Source organism: Larimichthys crocea, chromosome IX (assembly GCF_000972845.2).
Source record: "Larimichthys crocea isolate SSNF chromosome IX, L_crocea_2.0, whole genome shotgun sequence".
In the NCBI taxonomy this organism is placed as follows: domain Eukaryota; kingdom Metazoa; phylum Chordata; class Actinopteri; family Sciaenidae; genus Larimichthys; species Larimichthys crocea.
This window is the reverse complement of record NC_040019.1, coordinates 9,439,535-9,459,207: the sequence shown is the minus strand read 5'-3', so window position 1 is coordinate 9,459,207 and position 19,673 is coordinate 9,439,535. Positions and strand designations below refer to the sequence as shown.

At 39.3% G+C, this 19,673-nt stretch overlaps 1 protein-coding gene across 2 annotated transcripts in view; it reads right to left on the bottom strand.

Moving 5' to 3' along the window:
• The window catches only part of pappaa (pregnancy-associated plasma protein A, pappalysin 1a), a 91,202-nt gene that overhangs the window by 21,385 nt on the left and 50,144 nt on the right, over positions 1-19,673 (bottom strand). Inside the window, exons 11-19 of one of the 2 annotated variants that reach the window (XM_027282268.1) lie at positions 14,989-15,099; positions 14,423-14,558; positions 13,962-14,175; positions 10,639-10,813; positions 2,857-3,040; positions 2,311-2,512; positions 1,897-2,131; positions 1,055-1,202; positions 631-746 (exon numbers count right to left, since the gene is read on the bottom strand). In XM_027282268.1, the coding sequence (XP_027138069.1) occupies positions 631-746; positions 1,055-1,202; positions 1,897-2,131; positions 2,311-2,512; positions 2,857-3,040; positions 10,639-10,813; positions 13,962-14,175; positions 14,423-14,558; positions 14,989-15,099 (1,521 nt within the window). The remainder of the gene's footprint in view (positions 1-630; positions 747-1,054; positions 1,203-1,896; positions 2,132-2,310; positions 2,513-2,856; positions 3,041-10,638; positions 10,814-13,961; positions 14,176-14,422; positions 14,559-14,988; positions 15,100-19,673) is intronic. The other variant, XM_027282269.1, reaches the window with a different exon arrangement.

Here is a 19,673-nt window from a genome sequence, read left to right as displayed (position 1 = left end):
TTTTGCTATCTGCCAGTTTAAGCAAACAGTACTTAATCAGTACGGTAGCTGTGAGGTATATCTAAATCAAATGAGGTCATTTACCAGTGAACGTCATAGGTTTATTTCAGAAAATTACAGTGATTACAAATGAGTAGGCATTTGATAAGGTTTTACAACTTGGACACAGTGGTAGTGGGGACCAAATGTCTCACAAGAATTCTGCAGTTCTTGTTGTTTTGTTTTGTTTTTTCATTTGGGGTTATTTAAGACAAATACTTGGGGATTTGAATTCTACAAATTGCACCATTTTTCACTGTAGGGACAACACATAATTCCCACAGATGCTTTGCAGCTTCTTATTTCTCTAAGAAGAAATGTCGGGGCAGGGATGCGAAGGGGCAGCACCATGTTTTCACACTTGCAATCAAAAACAGAGCAAAAATGTTTGAAGGGTTGCCATGCATCAAAGACAAATATTTGCATGGCATTGTGCACAAAAGACAAGCTGGCATTTTGCATTGTGGGTAATAGAGCCAGGATGTTGACGCTACGTGTGAAATTCCTTACAGGAGAGTTGTGGATCACGGAACTTTGTGAAGTGCGTCTGTCAGAGCTGCGAGGTGGACACAAACACCCGTACAAACTTACCTTGACTTTGTGCGGGTTCCTCCAGTGCTCTTTAAGTACACTTTCAACTGTCATGTTGCTAGGGAGGATCACCACGTCGTTGTTACTCTCCCTGCACGTCAGCTCACACTCCTCACCTGTGTGCATGTGTGTGAGCAACAGAGAACCACAAAAACAAAACCAATAAGAGAACAGTACGTTCAAACTACAACTAGATTAAAGACAAATGACATATCTTTCACCCATTTCCCCTTTCACATTCGAATGATGATGATATTGTGTTAAATTCAAAGTGATATGTTACATAATAACGATTATAAAGAGTACAAATTGATTGAGGAATGAGTAACAATGAAGAATAATGGCACACTTAACAAAAGCTGTGAGTAATACAAACAATGAAAGAAGAAGAAGAAAATTGTTATTATAAAAGAGTAATACAGACCTATGCCATATCCTCGCTTGCATGAGTACTGCAGGCTAAATTGGAGGTTTTGAGGTAAAGAACACTGGCCCTTGCTGTGTGGGCATAGGCGAAACGACCCTGTCCAGTTCCCATCCTTCTTACAGCGGATCACATTGGACGCTGCCCCCTGAAAATAACACATATATTGACTAACAAACAATTACACACACACATCGACACGCAAACAATAGCAGGCCAAGGACATTGAGATGGCATCCCGTTGCAAAAGGGGAAATACAATCCAATTTTTATCAGGCATCCAACCCACAACGCCTGAGAGGCAGAACAGATTAAAAGGTGTATACATTTCAAAAGTCTGTGGCAGCAGGACTATTCTGGAAATCAATAACAATCTAATTAGCATGGCGTCAAATTGAGTAGGGCTAAGGGAGACAGGGAGAGAGACAGGCAGTGAGAGAGAGGAGTTCAGACAGTGAGGGCAGTGTAAGAAGCATTGGATAAAAGACAACAAGGATAGTGAGTGTATTTGTAAATTCTGCATATTATCTTCAGCTATCACGAGTATATTATACATATATGATATTTGATTTGATTATTTGATATTTGATTTGATTATTTGAGAGTATGTCTACAATGATGTATCTGTAGTAGACTAATACTGGATTATTCAAGGTCTGGTTCCTAAATATATAACAATACACTTCTAATGGAAGCATTCGCTTTGATTAAATTATTCATTACTAAGTAAGGTTGCAAAGCAGGGGGAAAAGAGAGAATGTTTACTTTTTATACCAAAGACCAAAAGAAGACAAACATATAGATAAAGCAAGAAAAGACAGAGAGGAAAGAGATGAACAGACCTGCTTGCATGGAGCGTGCAGCAGCCTCACCGTATGGGCAGAGCCTCCTGTGGCGGCGTGAGCTGTATTACCGGCAGGATCAGTGCAGTTGAGTCTGCAGACGCTGTCAAAGCGGAAGCCATCAGTACAGTGATAGGAGCCGTGGAAGATGGGAGGCGGTGGATCACAAGTCACTGGCTCGCATGCCCCCTCTAGCCAGCTGCCATCCTCTGTGCACTGCCGCTTAAAAGCACGCCTTAAGGGAAGGGAGACAATTAACATTTAGAGTTTGGGTTTTGGTAACTTTAGTGAGGTTTATATACAGTAAAGGTTCACATAAATAGTCTTTAAATGTAACTGATTCCAGGCCTTACTTTCAGCTGGAAACATTTTTCTGATGAAGAACCAAACAACCATTTCTATTTCGTTGTTTACCTTTTAGGTTTGTTGGTCACATGGTAGCCTGGTTTGCACTTGTATTTGCAGAAGGTTCCCACTTTGAGGCCTGTCTCATTGCAGCGCTTGGTCTGCAGTACAGCATTGGGGACGGGGGGAGGGGCAGGGCAGCGGAGTTCACAAAGAGCCTCCGGGAAGGACCACAGACCGTCTTCTAGGCAAGTGAGAGTATTGTTTGTACCTGAGGAGAGAAAGGAGAAAATGATATGGTCAGTGAATTTGAAAAAGGAGATCAAAAGAAGACAAACAAAAAAGAAACTCTGTAGATTGTATATAGTATGAAATGAAATATGAATATGAAATGCAGTTGTTAAATAACCAATGAAAGACAGTTTTATGACTATTGTGATTAAAACCTAAATAAAAAACAACTCAAATTCAATAATTCTAAATAAAATACATATTACGTATACGTATAAGATCATTTATTCATGATATAATGTGTAATTAATCAGGATCCTGTGCATTAAGCTTGTAAAATCTAAGGCAAAAATATGGTTGTGCACGCTCCTCTATGTATCTTACCTACGAGCTGGGCAGGCTCTCGACACTGAAAGGTGCTTTTCTTGCCGTAGGTAGTGCCCTCTGGGAATGTGAAATGGGCAGGATGAACATGGTATTTGTCTGGCAGACCACAGTCCACAGGCTCACATGACACCTGTCTGTTCCATTTCCCATTTGCACAGGTTATAGTCACTGAAGAGTCCGACTGGAAAATAAGACAATATATTAAGTAAGTGTCAGATAGAGACAGATATATGGACAACAGGCTTTCTCCAAAGTGGGCCATATGCATATAAGTATGCACTGACACCCGTATTCATTTGAGACTCGATGACTTGATGTCTTACACACATCCTTTAAATGTTTACCTCACAAAAAATGACTACAGCAATTCAGCACTCGCTCTCTAATCAGTGTGTAACCCAACAAAGCTTGATCAGGCTTAGTTTACTGTATGTCAGTAAGCCTCACAGGCTACCCTGCAGCTCAAGTAACTGCTGATAGCATTTGTAAGGTCAAGTCATGCCACTCAGACAACTGATATCCAACAACTGCACAATCAGCCCTAACACAAAACAGATTGACTTTGGTGGAAGTGTGACAACTTCTGAGAAACACACACACACTGTGGGGAATTTATCGTTTTTCAGAATTGCTGTTTATCATGATACTAAGAAATAAAAAGCTGACATTTCTGATGTATGACTTTTATCCAGTACAGAAATTATATTCAGGAATTGCTTTGCAATCGATCGATTTTGCTGTTAGGTGAGAAACTAGAGGAGAAAAAAAGGTGGCTCTTGCACAAACATAGAAAAATAAAGCACACCAGCTTTGCAGACAAATGCCATGAGTGCAATTTAAAGTTAGCTCTGCGTGGCTTAGTGGTTGACAGTAGTCGCCTATGCAGTTGCCTGTCGACAATAAAAAAAACAAAAACAACTTTTCCAGTACTCCTTTTTGTGGAAGCTTCTCAAAATCAAGGCACTGCCTCACACTTTCAAGCCTACAGAGTACATTCTGTGCGATTGGGCCCTTACATGTTGTTGGAATGTGGGAGGAAACTGGAGAACCCAGAGGAAATCCACACATGGGGAGAACATGAAAAATCTGCAAGAAACTGACTCAGGCCGGGACCAACAGTTGTAACACCACTCTACTATGACAAACAAAGACAACCTCAAGTCTTACAACACAATATAAGACCTAGTACAATAGATTAACATCCCTTCCATTCCCATTATGAACCTGTCATAGAGAATAGCCCTTGATTAGAAACAGCAGCCATTCAGGATACTGCTGAAGGAGCTATGACCTAGCACATGTCTTGCATTAATTGTGTGTGTATGTGTGTGTGAACTTGTGTTTATATACCCTGTGCACTTCAATGTGTAACCATTCCTGATCAAGAGTGATGAGAAGATTGTGCAGAGAATATAACATTAAGGACCCAGCATTTGCTGCTATAGAAGTTCCTGGAAACAGCGATGGCAACCAAAATGGTTCAATCTCTTGTTCCTGAAAAATAGGTCTATTTCCTATTAGAAATAGCTCTGATTCCTGTAAATTATTTGGCTTGCGGTATGATATTTGCAAAGATGAGACCAAAATGGGGAGCCACTGCATCATCCAAACCTCAACTGTTTTCATCCTCTTCCATTAAATAGCACCATGTAACGCAAAAAGAATGCTTAAATTGAAAGTGATGCCAAGAAATCTCACAACAAAGCTGTGAGAGCTCAATCATTCTGACTTTTCCTTCTCAGAACAGAAAAAAAAGGAAACCTGTGTTTTACCAGAGTTACATTCCCCTGTTTTGGTTAACTTTAATTACACACATCTTTGTAAAGAGTGGACAAACTTTAAGGCCACACAAGCTGGACTCAGTTAGCGTTACATATCTGTTGTTTCATAACCTTCTCCCTCTTCCATGTATTTCTATTTTTCATCTTGATCCCATTATATGATACTGCATAACAGTATCAGGTTCCCTCAAAATAAATAAGCTCCTTTCATATTTGGATATCCAACAAAGTAACATATGCATCACATGTGAGCGCCTGCTGAAAAATAACTGGGTGTAGGGTTAAATGAGTCAACGATGATGGGAGGTTGTGGGGGACGTCTACGTGGAAGAAAATGTGGAAGGATGTATTTAGTGTTAATGCACTGACTGTAAATGGAACGTTAAGTGAGTTTGTGAAATTGTGTGTGTGCGTGTGTGTGTGTGTGTGTGTGTGTGTGGGAAAGTACACTTTTTGCCCGTCCTACAACATGTGTCTATAAAACTGTGGTCATGCATACGGATATACAAAGACACACAGAAACACATTTACATACATTTGCCATGCGATGTTTTTGCGTTTAATCAAGCATGTATCCCCAAGTGTGTGAGTGTATATAGGCTTGTGTGCCTCTGTGTGTACTGTGTGTGTAAATGTGTGGGAATTTTCCTTCCTTTAAAAAATTTGCAGCTGACTATTTCTCTTCCAGAAGCAATTTTAACAACCTCTGGCTACTCTGCCTAATTCAAGCCAGACAGACTAACAGACAAATGAACCGACAGACGTACAACCTCTTCCTTCAGCTAAGGAGCTTACCTTAGCTTGAATGGCACACAAACACATAAACATGTATAGTAATAACCCAGAGCTGCACATTAATGGGCAGAGATTTTACAGTTGTGGTATTAAGTATAATTTATTATTGTCTAGTCCTCATGGAAAAGCCCTTATGAAACAGTTTTGGAGAAAATAATCAACAATACTTAGAAGCAGAGAGGTTTTTATTTGCCTGGAATATACTGTACATGTTCTGACCTAACGATACTCAGAAGTAGATGTGCTTCTAAGTACAGTACATAAAAGTTCTGGGGGGCTTTTTTGTTTTTTCTTCAAACAATAACCACGTTTGGACAGAGTGGATTTAAAACTTGTGTTACAAACCACTATGTGAGAGCTTTGGAAGAGAGAGTGGAAGAAGTAAGAAGTTTGCATTGATGAAAATGTACAAGTTTGTCCAAAAAAAAAAGAAACTTGTTTTTTTTCCCATTGTGGACACAAATGAAATTTACACACACTTTCTGTTTGCAGACATGGAGTACAGGGAATGGCTCTCTAGGTTTGATCATTCTTCACACATTGACATTGCCGGTTCAGTGAGGTGGTGCTAATCAACTGGTACCAGACATTTCTTTTACTAGGTTGAGTGTGCAAAGACATTTCGGCATGTGGGACGGTAAGGGGTAGGTGGGTATTGAACTGCTAACCCTGAAAAAAAGCAGACAACCCAGTCCACCACCTGAGCCACAGTGGCCCCAACTGGTACCAGCCATACAACTGTTTAATCACTAATCGCTATCACTAAATAACACAAAGTCTACAGCTTGAGGAGCAACAGAGTGACAATGTTAAAGGGATTACAATGCAAAGCATTCACTCTCATTCAGACAAGATTTGCTTATAAGCTTACAAGGGTGAAGCCCAGTGCGGTTTTCCCTGCGGTAGTGTTGTTAGCGCTTCCATAACACCTCTGCACATGGTGAGGAAAAAGTAAAAAGTGCTATTTAAAAATAGCCTGATAGACCCGAAAATCACAGAGCTTCTGTAATGTGACTTTTTTCTTTTTTTTATGTGAAACTGAAAAGTGCAATTTATATGATGGGTGTGGTTAGCTAGTCACTCCAAAACAAATTTGATTAGATACGTTAATGAAACCATCCCAGAGTTCAAGATTTTGTTATGTAGCATGTAACAAGAGATGGAGGATAGAGGATTAAAACTTGCACATAGCTTTCATTACTTTACTTCTTGGCTCAGGGGAAAGGGATGTAATTCTGGGACAGGGCCTTTAAGTTTATTTATGTTATACTTTACAAATTACTATGGTGATATTTGTCCTCTGCAGTCGACCCGTCCTTAGTAGCTACAGCGCAGCACCTCTGGATCAACTCCAGCTCTCAGGCCAGTGCTTTGATGAAGGTCAAAGGCAAGAGTACTTCTAATGCATTACCTTACATGCATATGCTTTGGAGTGAGAAATATGGAGCACTAACATCCAAACTCTATACCATGATTGAAAAGAAAGCTGGATTCTGTATTTTAAAATGGTTCCCACTTGCTCACTGTGCATAAATGCTGAAAAACATCTTCAGACGTCTATATTTGGGTGCCCATAAAACACACTCATACAAGTTTTTCTTTGGCTAAGCTGGCAGACTGCCCACTTGTATGAGACAAAAATAATATGTTGATATGGCTATTACTAGGCCTTAAATTCATATTGTATATAATAGCTGAAGTTATATATGAGGTTATTTTCTAAATGTGTGAATTTTTGGTCATCACTTTGATGAGACCCGAAGAAGGTCTTTCAGTCATTTAAAGCAAGTGGATAGGCGTCATAGTGGGCAGGTAATGGTTATTTGATGGCCTTGTTCTACATTATATGGTGTACAGTAGTAAAGCATAAAGAGCCTGTTAAAGGAGAATTCTATCTGAAATAAAACTGTCCTTTTCAGTGCCAGCAGTCAGAGTTCCCTAACCACTTCAAAGAGAAAGAGAAAGATAGGGAAAGCAGACTGCAATAAAACACACAAATACAAATCATACAAGAGGGAAACTGATTTTTTCCAAAGATAGTATTATCTAAGAAGGTGGTGTTCCCAGAACCACTTTGACATCCCTGAAACAAGAACGTAATTGGCTAATGAAAGAAGACAAGATTGTGCTTAATGGTGCTTAATGGTGGCTGCAGGGTGGTCTGAGGTGAAGTTATTTTTTTAAATGTTTTTTTTTCTTTCATTTTTGAAAGTTTTGTTTTTGTTTGTTTTTTTATATAAAAATTCACCACATTTGAGCTGCAGATGAGAGCAGATGTACCCCGTGAATCTTGCCAGATCAATTTTTTATTGGCCCTAATTCCTTAACTACTTGACATAAAGCACATTTCCTTTATTACGTTTGAACTTGACTGGATGTGCCCAGTGATTCTTTCAAATCCCTATTGTCCTATTTTTTAAATTCTGTCCTGCAGTCATATAGTTTAGTCAGTCGCAGCTGTGCCGCTGTTGCAGTCAAAGAAACAACACACTGCTGTCCCTCACTGGATTCTACAGCTGGCGACAAAACCTGCATCAAAATGTTGCATTCTTCTCTTAAAATAAATAAAAGTTTACAGTGATTGGACAAGAAAAACAACTTGCTGAATTGTGCCCATGTGTTTGCTTGCAGTGAGACTGTCCCTGCGTTCCAACTTACAAAGGCTTTTGGGAGGAGACTTCTACTGCCCCTGGAGGGACGTGCAACTGGTGAAATCATTTCCCAGAGAATTGTTTCACTCTTGGACTTGAAATGGATCAACAAGCTAGTAATAGAAGCTATGGCAGACAGGGTGAGTTAAAAGAGGATTTGATTCTGTTATGGTAATTATAAACATCATTCAGTCTGCACATCTAGTTTGCAGCATCATTTTTTTTTTTTTTACCAGTGGCATGTCAGCTGAACACAATGATTTATTTGTCCTCGTTGACATTAAATGGCTGAGCTTAAAATGATTTCGGAACTTAGAAACAGGATTCTGGCACATAGATTTCTGTTGTTTCGCGGAATGGCTATGTATGAAGACTCAGTTCAGTTCTATTCAATTTAATTTATATGGCGCCAAATCATAATAGAAGTTATTTCATGACTTTTTCCATATACATCAAGTCTAGACTAGTACACTTTTTTTTTTTAAATAAAGATTTGAATGACAGCACATGCAAGTATTCATAACATCTATAAACAACACAGAATTCCAGAAAGTGGAGTAGATAATACTGTACAAAGAAAGATATTTTATGTCATTCAAAACACTCTAATCCAATATATTTACAAAATTAGCACTACATGTGGCCATTTTGCACAGTTTAGGTCACAGAACACAAATTAGATTTTTTAATCACATCTAAAAACATGTGATATTTTGCTATCCAAGAAGGAAAATTAAATAGTCCAGATTTTACAAGTATGTATGTATGTATCTAATTCTGGAAAGTACTGTTAATTAAAAGTAAGTGAAAAATGCTAATTTGATATAAAAACCAACAAAACAGACCATTTTCCTTTTAGTGGACTGAATGGATGGCAAAAGTTATTCATAAATAACAGGTCCTCTAAATACCTTTGAACTGTCAGTCATCATTTGTGCACCTTCCAAGTCCAAAAAAAAAAAGAAAAGATATTTGGCACAGCCCTAGCTTCTTTTCTATTCTCTCCTGTCCCCCACGTTCTCAGTACTTTCCTGTACTTTCCTGCATCCCCCTCTCTGAAATGCATAATTTATCACTAAATGAATTGACATTGATGAATAGCCACATAGTGCACTGTCAATCAAAATCTAATGCAATTAGAAGTCTGTACAGACTCAATGGAAAACTACTCTGATAGTGTTTGTACATACAGTACAGACGTGGATCTAAATGTGCTTCTGTGCATGTACACACACACACACGTGCCTATTTCTGTGTGCAGATACATTATACAGTATGTACACGTGTGAATATGGTAATTTGTTGAAAGACAGCTGACGGACTTTGAGGTTTTAAAAGTCGTGCAATTATGACGAGTTACAGATCACAGTGACAGCCTTGTGAAGATTTGATAAATAACACATTGCCATGATCATTTCCCGCTCTCTTTTACTCTGTAAAACTCTCTTTTCGTAAATGTTTTTGTCCACATACGCATAAATACACCCACACATACGGTCCCAGACTGTAATACACATAAAACAAAATTTACCTTGTTCTCTGAACCTCCCATCTCTCTGAGGGAGCATTAATAGATTGTCTTGCAGACTGCTTTACAGAGCCGTGGAGAAGGATAAAGCGTTTATATGGCCTTTACAGCAGCTTGGCCTCAATCCAAAAGGTTTACAATGTGGTGTCAACTACCCTGTTTGTTTGTTTACTTGTGGTGTGCGTGCATCTGTGTGTATACTCTATCTGTACACATCTGTGTTCTGTTTATGCAGGAGATTGTCTTGTACTGTGTCGGTATCTACATGGAAGCAGTCAGTGTGTGCTGCTGTGTGAGAGCAGTAGCAAATTTCTGCCCTTTAACAGAGACTTCAATGTGTGCGAAATGAGCAGGGATGGAGCGAGGGAGGGAGAGGGAGCAGACACTATGCGATGATGTCATCGTCCCGGCGGAGTAGCGATACAAAGTGACTGTTTGAGGTGATGGTGCAGCATGCTCAGCAAGAGACTAAACACTATTATGTCTGTGCTTGTACAGAATGTGTGTGCGTGCGTGCGTGTGTGCGTGTGTGTGTGTGTGTGTGTGTGTGTGTGTGTGTGCGTGCGTGCACGTATGTGTGTGTGTTTGTATATGTGTAGCAAGCCAACAGGAGGAGGGGACTGGGGCGTCTCCACTCCTCAGTGCAGCACTCATCTACCTGGATGTTCATGATGTCATTCTCCCTTGAGGCTTGCCGTGCCAAGCCTAGTTTCTGCAGGTGACAAAATAAATGCAGAGATAGAGAGGAGAGCAGAGAGAAAAGCGTGTTTGCGTTTCTCTCTTTTATGGCCATATGCGTACTTCAGTTTGCATCAATGCATCTTCATGTGTGCATTCACAAATTCATGTTTGCACTCAGGTTACCATATGCTGCAGAAATGCTTTTGCACTTAAGTGTTTGCATGTGTACATTTTTATGCATCCGCGTGCCTCTTTGTGCACCGAGCTTCTCGACCAACCTGTGTGTGTCGTGTGTGTGTGTGTGTGTGTGTGCCTTTAAACATGTGTGTAGCAGTGTGTTTACCTGGCTCTTGATGATGTCATCATCCTGGTGGATTTGCAGGACGTATCCAGAGTTGCAGTAGATGGTGCAGCGGTCTCCATTGTAGAAGTGGCGGCCAGGGCTACTGCACTTGAGCTCTGCATTGCGGATTAATGGTTCCTGGCAGTCAATGGCTTCGCACGAATAATGTACACAACTACAAGTGAGCATGTGTGTATGGAGAGAGGGGGGGGGTCGTTGGTAAAAGAAAGTGTGAGAGAGAGAGAGAGAGAGAGAGAGAGAGAGAGAGAGAGAAAGGAGGGAAAAAAAACTAAACATCACATTTAAAGTTACAACCAACATAAATTTAGTGTATAAAATAACACTGCAGACACTAAAACATGGTAGCAGTCATACATTTGCTCCCAAACAGAAAAGCTACGCATTGAGTCTGCCACATCCATCCATCAATGACTGCTTAACATATCGAATCAATAAACCACATGGAGAAAAGATTGCCATATTTGCTATGAAAAGAGTGTCTGTGCGCGAGCACACACACGCCAGAGTGTACTTTGTGAATTAAGAGCGACAGGATATATTATGTGCAGGCTACAATGGCAGAGTTTGGTCACAGCTCTATGTTGGTAGACTGATAGAGAAGGCATTTAATGCTCTTGGAATGCTTGGATGCCCAAGGCACCTTTTTACAACAGTTCACATTCTATAGTATAGGGTTCCCTTATGAAGCTAATCGAGAGGGAGAGAGAGGAAGAGAGGGAGAGAGAGGATGTAAGGAAATACAGACCTGGGGAAACATTGTTAAACTTGCTCCTGTAAGAATGGACTCTCTATTTTGCTCTTTTCATCCAGTTCTTTTCCTGCTTCTACTTCTTTCACCTTTCTATCCAGATTTTCTGAATGCATTAATAACCCAAACCTTCTAATGCACCTATATTACTCTGTATATTCTTAATTTTCCCACCACCATACTGTCCCTTCCACTATAACACTCAGAAAAAAAAAACTGATATTAAAAGAAAGTAAAACCAAAAATAAAACCCTAAATTCACAATTAAATTACTCATGTTGAAATGATGCTAAGCTGGGCAGGTGAAGACGGTTTATAAAGCACAAGAGTTGCAGTCCCTCATAGGCTTTTTGAGGACAAACTAGGGAAGCCTAGAAGCCTCTTCTGTGGACACTTTGGCTTGGAACAAAATCTCTTTGTGGTTTTCTGCTAGTCACTCTGGAATTTCTGACATAAATTACAATTAACTACCTGGAAAACTATCCTCCTCCCCTGTGAAATGAGAAGTACAGTATACAGCACAATACAATAGTATGCACGACAAAGAGAAGCATTGAATAGAAAGGGCAGAGCGGTAACAATAAAAGAGGCGATGAGCATAAAAACTGAGAAAAATAAACATTAAAGTGAGAAAAAAAGGGGGCGAAAAACTGAGAGGAAAGGGGAAACATACATGTGCATGTATTTGCAGGCAAGCATGGAACATAAAACTGAGTCATGTTAATAGCTCCTGTTGTTAACAACTCAGGGAAAAGGGATGTGGTGTTTTGTGGAGGCATTAGTATTACGGGAAATGTGTTGCTCAGCCCAGGAGAATGAGAGTGAAAGCGGGAGCAGGAGGCACAGAAAAGGGAGAATTAAGGAGAAGGGGATGGCAAACAGTTACAGTAGAGGCAAAGGAGGATGATGTGAAAGTGAAGGATGAGAAGACAGCATGGGATAACATATAATGAAGGGGAGGAGGGAGAGGGGAAATGTGGAAAAGCAGGGAGAGGGAATAAGGAAGTGAAGACAGAGAGAGGGAAAAGTGGAGAAGAGGGACAAGAAATTTGGAAAGTGGGGTATAGAGGACAGAATGATGATGTATTGGAGTCGATTAAGGAGAAGAAACAGATCAATGACATAAAAAGAAAAAGAGACCGAGCCAGGATTCTCCACTGATGTTGTAAGAACAAGCCGGTAAATCATAACTCATCATAATACTATATTATAATTATCAACTTGTGCTGTGTTCAAGTCAAAACTGGTCTGATTGACTTGCGATCATAAAGAACATTTGTTTTCAAGAACCAATGACAATTAGGAGAAGGGGGCAGAGTATGAAAGAAAGAAAAGTCAGCGAGAACTCTGGGAGAAAGCAACTACTCTGTGTGTGTGTGGTAACAAACAATTTCCTGGCTGATGCAGATACACAGCAGTTTTAATCTATTTAGGTGCTCTTGGATGTCTTACTGGCACACAACAAAAGCCACAAACAACTCTATCTCCCTGCACAGACCCCCGAGCATCCATTCTTTGTGTATTGTGGTGTTTATTAGTGCATTTCTTGTTGAAAGGGTTGTGGGAGCATCAGCAGCATGAATTGTCTCATGCATGACAGTGGTGTGGAAATTGGTAAATTGTGACTGGTTGTGCATGTGTGGTCTGGTTTAGCTGTGTTTGTGAGGAGTGACTTGACATCATATGGTTGCTAGTTAAAATTGAAGGTACCGGAGACTCAGAAATTGTGAATTTGCAGCTAAATGGGTGTTAACTGTTTTTTGGTGGTCTTGCCAACAGCTCTTAGAAATGTCTTCAGTGACTGTTAGGGCTTTTTACTCAAATTGGCTCATCTTCATTTCCTGGTTTAGATTCTGGATTTCCAGCTGTTATGAATCATGTCGTCACACACAGAAAAATATCCAAATATGGAATACCGCTCTGCCCTGGGCAGCTTCTTTGAAGTGATAGCTTTGATTGACAGGTCATTTTTTAAATTTAATTAACTAGTTAAAGTTGAAAAATGGCAACCAATAACCTCAATGTATAGCTGAGCAATGCAAAAACTATTACCAGAGAAACATCCGCTTTGGCAGGACGTTGGAAAGAATATTTGTATGCAGAGAGCACTTCAGCCGAACTCAATACAAAACAAACTGGGGTGGTAAACAAGATTTATTGCTGGAGGCAGCACGGCGGCTCTGTTGTTGGAAATTTGTGGAGCTCAGCAACAGGTTCAAATTAATTGTACATTTCCAGCGATATTATATTTGTTACCTAGAAGGTTTTACTGTTATAGCTGTAGCTTTGGGCAGACTTCTAACATTAAACAGCTTGTTGGGAACATTAATTAATGCTTGCCTCTCCCTCTCTCTGGCTCAAATACACACACACAAACACTCTCCTGTCTCCTGTTCTCCTTTTGTGTGAATGGTAAGAATAAACTATGGTGTGAGTTGATGCATTCTTGTGAAATGTCATTTCATAGGCATGTCTAGGGTTTTGATGGGTGGGTAACATATGCAGGCCTTATGTTCACCAATATTCCATTTCTTTTCCCTATTTCCAGCCTCACCTCTGGCCTGTGGGGTTGTAGATCTCATTGCTCTGGCAACCACTTATCGTGATGGGGTCGAAGGACTGGAAGGAGCGCAGGCCTATACCGGAGATGGCCACGATGCATGAGGTGAACATGACCATAATTGCCTTGGTGTGGTAGAAGGCCACTGACAGGTCGTGGCTTACTGGGATCACCAAAGGGTTGGTGCGGCAGCTGAGACGCCATTCACCTGTGGAGAAGATATAGGGGATAGGAAGAGAGAAAAAGGAATCAAACCTTGATTGTGAACTAGGGGGGGAAAAGGGTTGAAAGGCATAAAATAGCATGCTACTGTTAAAAGAGTGATGCAGAGATGGATGAGCTTGGCTTCATTTTGTACAATGCTACTTTGAGCTCAACTTTCCACACAGTTTTAGCAATCTGACACCAAGGTTGATTCAAGGTTGTAATTTAAAAGTACATAAGACAGTTCTCACCAAGACTATGGATGGCCTCCTTGGTATCCACCAGCTGAACAGTGATGTTACACTGAGTCTGGTCAATGTAAGTAGTCCCATCAGCTGCGAGATGTATAATGGCTGCTGCTGCCACCATGGGATGAGAAAAGAAGGCCTAAATAAAGAAAAAGAAAAAGAAAAAGTATAGTCAAGCAACCGTTTTTTTTAACAGTTGAATGCATAATTTCCTCAGTGGAATTATGTTTGATGCATCATATGTTATCAAAATCATCCACACTTCTTCTGCATTTGGTTATTTTTAAGTTGTAATGTGTTGTGTTTTCTAAGCCACCATAACGATGGCAATGATGGTGTTATAATGCACTGCATGGTGTCATTATCTTACTATATTGGCACACCTTATTGTACATTATTGTTGTTGGGCATTCCTTTTAATACAAATAACTCCTAATTTCCATTAAATTTCAAATGTCCATTAAAGCTTACAACATCATTATAATCATCATCATAAATAGCTTTAGAAACAGTGATATACACGGATTCGGACTTCTTTTTCTGCATCATTCTTTTCAGATAGATCTTACCGTGAGCACATAGTTAGGATACGCTGCTGGTGCCAAATGGGCCTCACGACAGGGGAACCATGCATACTGGGACACGCCATCTGATAGATCAAACACCTTGGACTGACATGTCTAGAGAAACATAAGAGAAAAAGAAGGAAATTGGGACATTTGTGGACATCATTCTAACTAGGATGTCTTTGGGGTTTTGTTTTGTTTTGTTTTTTTTGGTTATTGTTGTTGTTTGTTTTTTCATGTTTTAGGTCCAAAAAATATAAAGAAATAAAATTAAACAGATTTTTTTCAACCAAACTTAATATCAAAATATATATATATATAATTGATATATATATAATATCAAAATCAAAATAATCTGTGTCTATGATATGATATTTCTTTTGTTTTTGTTTTCTTGTTGTTTTTTGTATGGGAAACACTTAACTACCGTGTCTGTATCCTCACAGTGAAATGAGTATTAGCTCTGTAGCTAACTGACTTGTATTTTACACATACTGGAAAAAGCTTCAGTTTGGTTACTGTCTTGCCCTTAAAAGCTGTGACCCCTGTTTTTCCACAGCTGTCAGCTGTTTGTCTGCTGCTTGGGCTGACGTGTAGCTGACGTGCATTCTGTACAAAGCTGTTTTTTTGTGTCTTGTCAACAAACCCAGCACCCGGTGATGCATCACATGCCACACATCCCTCTTTTCTACTTCTGTGTCGGATTCTCCTGCAGACTAGTCTTTGTGTGTTTTTGTGTTCTCGCCTTGTACTGGATTTTTAAACCTTGTCATGCCACACCTGCCCACTAGAAGCCCTCAGAGAGTTTTCATGATTACATGAAGCACCTGAATTAGTGTGCCAGACAGACTCATTATGTGTACTACACATGGCAGTTTCTCCCTAGGCATGCTCACCTGTTGCACAGATATTTCCTAATGATGAAAAAAATGTGTCTGTCTGGTAAAAGACAAACAAATTATGTGTTCATAAACCATTGCTGTTGTGTCTACAAGTGGTTACAGAATCCCAATCCATTCAATGTGACCATGGATCTGTCCTACCACAGAAGAAAGTGGAGGTTTGTGAGTAACGGTGAAAAAGATGACACTGAAAACATTCCTGATGGTGAAACAAAATGAAGACAATACAAAATAAAGACAACATGAACTCCGGCTGCACTAAAAGTTACCGCTAATTACACAAGCAGATAATTTAAAACAGGTTCTGGCCTATTTTTATTTCAACAAAAAAGAAGGTACATTTGTTCCCCAAACCAAACAAAGTCTATCCACTATTATATGGTTTGATGTTTTTTGGGGGGTTTTTGTATTTGTTTGTATAATTACATACTTAAAGAATACAAGTAGCAGAATGGGACAGAATGTTGTGTGCAAGTACAGATATAAACGGAAAATGCAACCTGTGGAGTCAGTTTCACTAGGCCAATTCTACTATGACCACACATCATGTTATGGCATCTGGGGAACATAGAGAATCTTCAAAAAATAGCTTTTAAAACAGCAACTGAAACTTTCTTCTACCCTAGTAACCCACCTGTAATTACACATATAGAATATTCAAGCCAAAACTACTAAGGTGATTAGCTACTCAACCTCTCCTTTACCACTCCATCATCAGAAGCACTTATAACAGTATGGCATAGTTTTAAAAGGAGCAGGAATGCAGCTGAATTCAAAACTATACTGGTATCCAGTCATTGTAAATTCTACATTGACAAAGTCATCTCATTGCTGTAGCTTTGCTGACATGCAGAAGATCAAAGTAGCGCCTTTAGGATTTGTGTCCCACACATTATCACCTCATTAGATAGGTTAGGGTGAGGTCATGCATGGTATGGTGAGAAACATGGACAGAAAGGATGTAGAGAAAACTGTGATGAAATGATTTGAAAAGTCATTATGATTAAAAAGGAAATAGAAAGACAGAAAAAAGTGATAGATGGACACATCTGTAAAAGACTATTGAGCAATAGATAACAGACAAAGGGGAGAGAGGGCACATACCCAAGGACGGTGAGTTTCGCCCGCTGCCCTGAGCTAGTGAAATGAGACACCAGTAACATGAGAGTTTTGCTAGAGCGGCTGCTGTAAGATCCTGCCACCGTGGAAAACTGGCCAGCTATCTGTCTATATATCTGTCCCCTGGATCTGTTGACGTGACCTTTCTGCCCAGAGCTGAAGTGGCAGAAATGAGAAATGCAGGTGACAAACACCTGAGATCAGTCGCCATGAGACTTTGGCTCCATTTGAGCGCGCATTTGAGCTGTGTAGATCTTTATTTTTAATTCATCAGAAAACATAGTCATTTGCTAATCAATAAAATTATGAAATAAATACAGTAACAAAATTGAAAGACAGGATTATTTTACTCTGGCAAGTGTGGGGGAACCCAGAGTCCAACATTGGTTACCATCCCAACTTTGACTTTGGTCTTGACCCACAAAAACCCTCAACACTCTGAAGTCTCTGTAAGGCTACAGTCAGACATAAAATCAAAACTGGTGAATTTTCTCCTGTATACTTCCATTCTGAGTGAGCAAAGGGACGATGTCTACATTCAATGGAGTTCAACTTGGTGAACTTTGTCAGGTAATAGTCACTCGTAGAACTGTGATGACTTGCAAACTGATTACTTATTCGTGTAAACACAGGTGGCACTAGCTACACCTTCCTCCACCCTCCTGCTTTCATCCTTAACTCCTCAGCTCCTAGTGTGTTTTTCTAACAACCCACTGTTCGAGACAGGCAAACACTACTTGGCATGTCAAAGCCCCTGTACTCAAGCAAACAACCCCCATAAAGTATCACAACAGTAGGATACAATTCACAAGTCTCCCATGGCTCAGTACACTTCCTCTAACCTCCTTCTCATGCAATGCCAAGAGTCAAAGCTCTTTAAATAGAACATCAGAGGTTATTGATTTGATTTAATTATTAAAAGAAAAGGTAAGAAAGTTGATGGTAATGCATGTTTGTATATACTTTTCAGAGTCACAAAGGGCTAAGTCTATTCCAGCACACATTGGGTGAGAGCCTGGGTACTTCCTGGACAGGTTGCTACCACAGGGTTTACTCATAGAGACAGACAATCATTTTAACTCTCTTTTACACCTTCAGGCAAATTAGAGTGGCTAATTAACATAGCATGAATGTCTTAGACTGAAAGAGAAAATTGGAACATCCGGCAGAAACCCACACAAGCACAGGAAGGACTTATAAACTCCAGAGGCCCCAGATGGCCATCTAAAGACTGCAAGACCTTCTTGCTGTGAGTCAACCATGCAAAACATTGCACCATGGTGCTACCACTGTCAAACTGTCTTTTCAATTCCAAGATTTTTTTTCTTTTTTTTAGATTTTAACACTGCATATCTTTTTAAATTTGAATTGTCAAATGTTCTTTTTTTTTAAGCTAATATATAGGCTGAAATATGTGCCACCAGAAACTGAATTTGAATCTTTTATATTTGAATTTGAATTGCTTAACTTGAATAATTGCATTAAAAAACTGAATATGAATCACATAATTTGAATTTGTTATTGTTCACTTTGAATCATTGCATTGAAAAACTGAATCTGAATTGTAATTTGAAATTGAATTTATTAGTTTGGAACATACAATACAAATTCAAATTATGTGATTCAAATGCAGTTTTTTAATGCAATTATTCAAGTTAAGCAATTCAAATTCAAATATAAATTATTCAAATTCAGCTTCTGGCGGCACATATTTCAGCCCATACTAATGGTGCTAATCTAAAACAAAAGTGTTGATAAACCACACTGCCACTTTGAATTTTCTGTCAAGCATGCCAGAGAAACTGTTGACAGTCGATGTTTCACACAATATGGTAGACTTTCAGGAAACAAAAACAGCATTCTTCTCCTCTTAGAATTTTCCTTTTTGTTTTATTAAAGCACAATGTTTCAGGCAAAACACTTTTCTTTCTTTTGTTGCCAGCTCTGCTCACTCTTGACGATAATAGATGTTTATAAGTTTTTTCCTTACAAATAAAATCAACAAATATGATGAACTCGGTGCCCATTTTTGTCACTTTTGGTTAAGATTTAGATGTGTACCATGATCAGGTGTTAATTAAGGACTGAGGTAAATGCATTCTCAACAGTAAGTCCCCAAGGACGGTAAAAGGCACGTGCGTTGATTAATGTACTGAGGAGAGAGGGATGGGAGCCCAGAAACATTTATAGCCCTCACTTTATCATAGATTAAGTAACAAGACCTGATGCACAGAATTTGCAGCTTCACAACATATGGCTACACTTATCAGTATAAGTACTGTTATTTTTAATATCTGCGCAAAACATCCCAGTATTATCATTTCATAAATTTATTCTATTACAGAGAATCTGTTATTAAAAAGTACAGGTCAACTTCTGTCTATGTCTTTGGTTTGGCTTTTTTTCTGTCCCATCAGACACTTTTATGGCTAATACATCAGCTGAATCCAGTGAGATCAAATGAAAAAACAGATGTGCGTTCTTCTATCCCAGACATACTGCAATCAGCCCACCCCTAATATTAGGAATATTAAATCATCAGATTTGGAGCAAAAAGTCATTGGTGTCAAATACATTATTTACTGTATTTTTGTGTGGTTTGTTTGGTTTTTAGAACCACTCCTCTTGTGAACAGAAAGATAAAAATAAAAAAAATTGCACATGTGA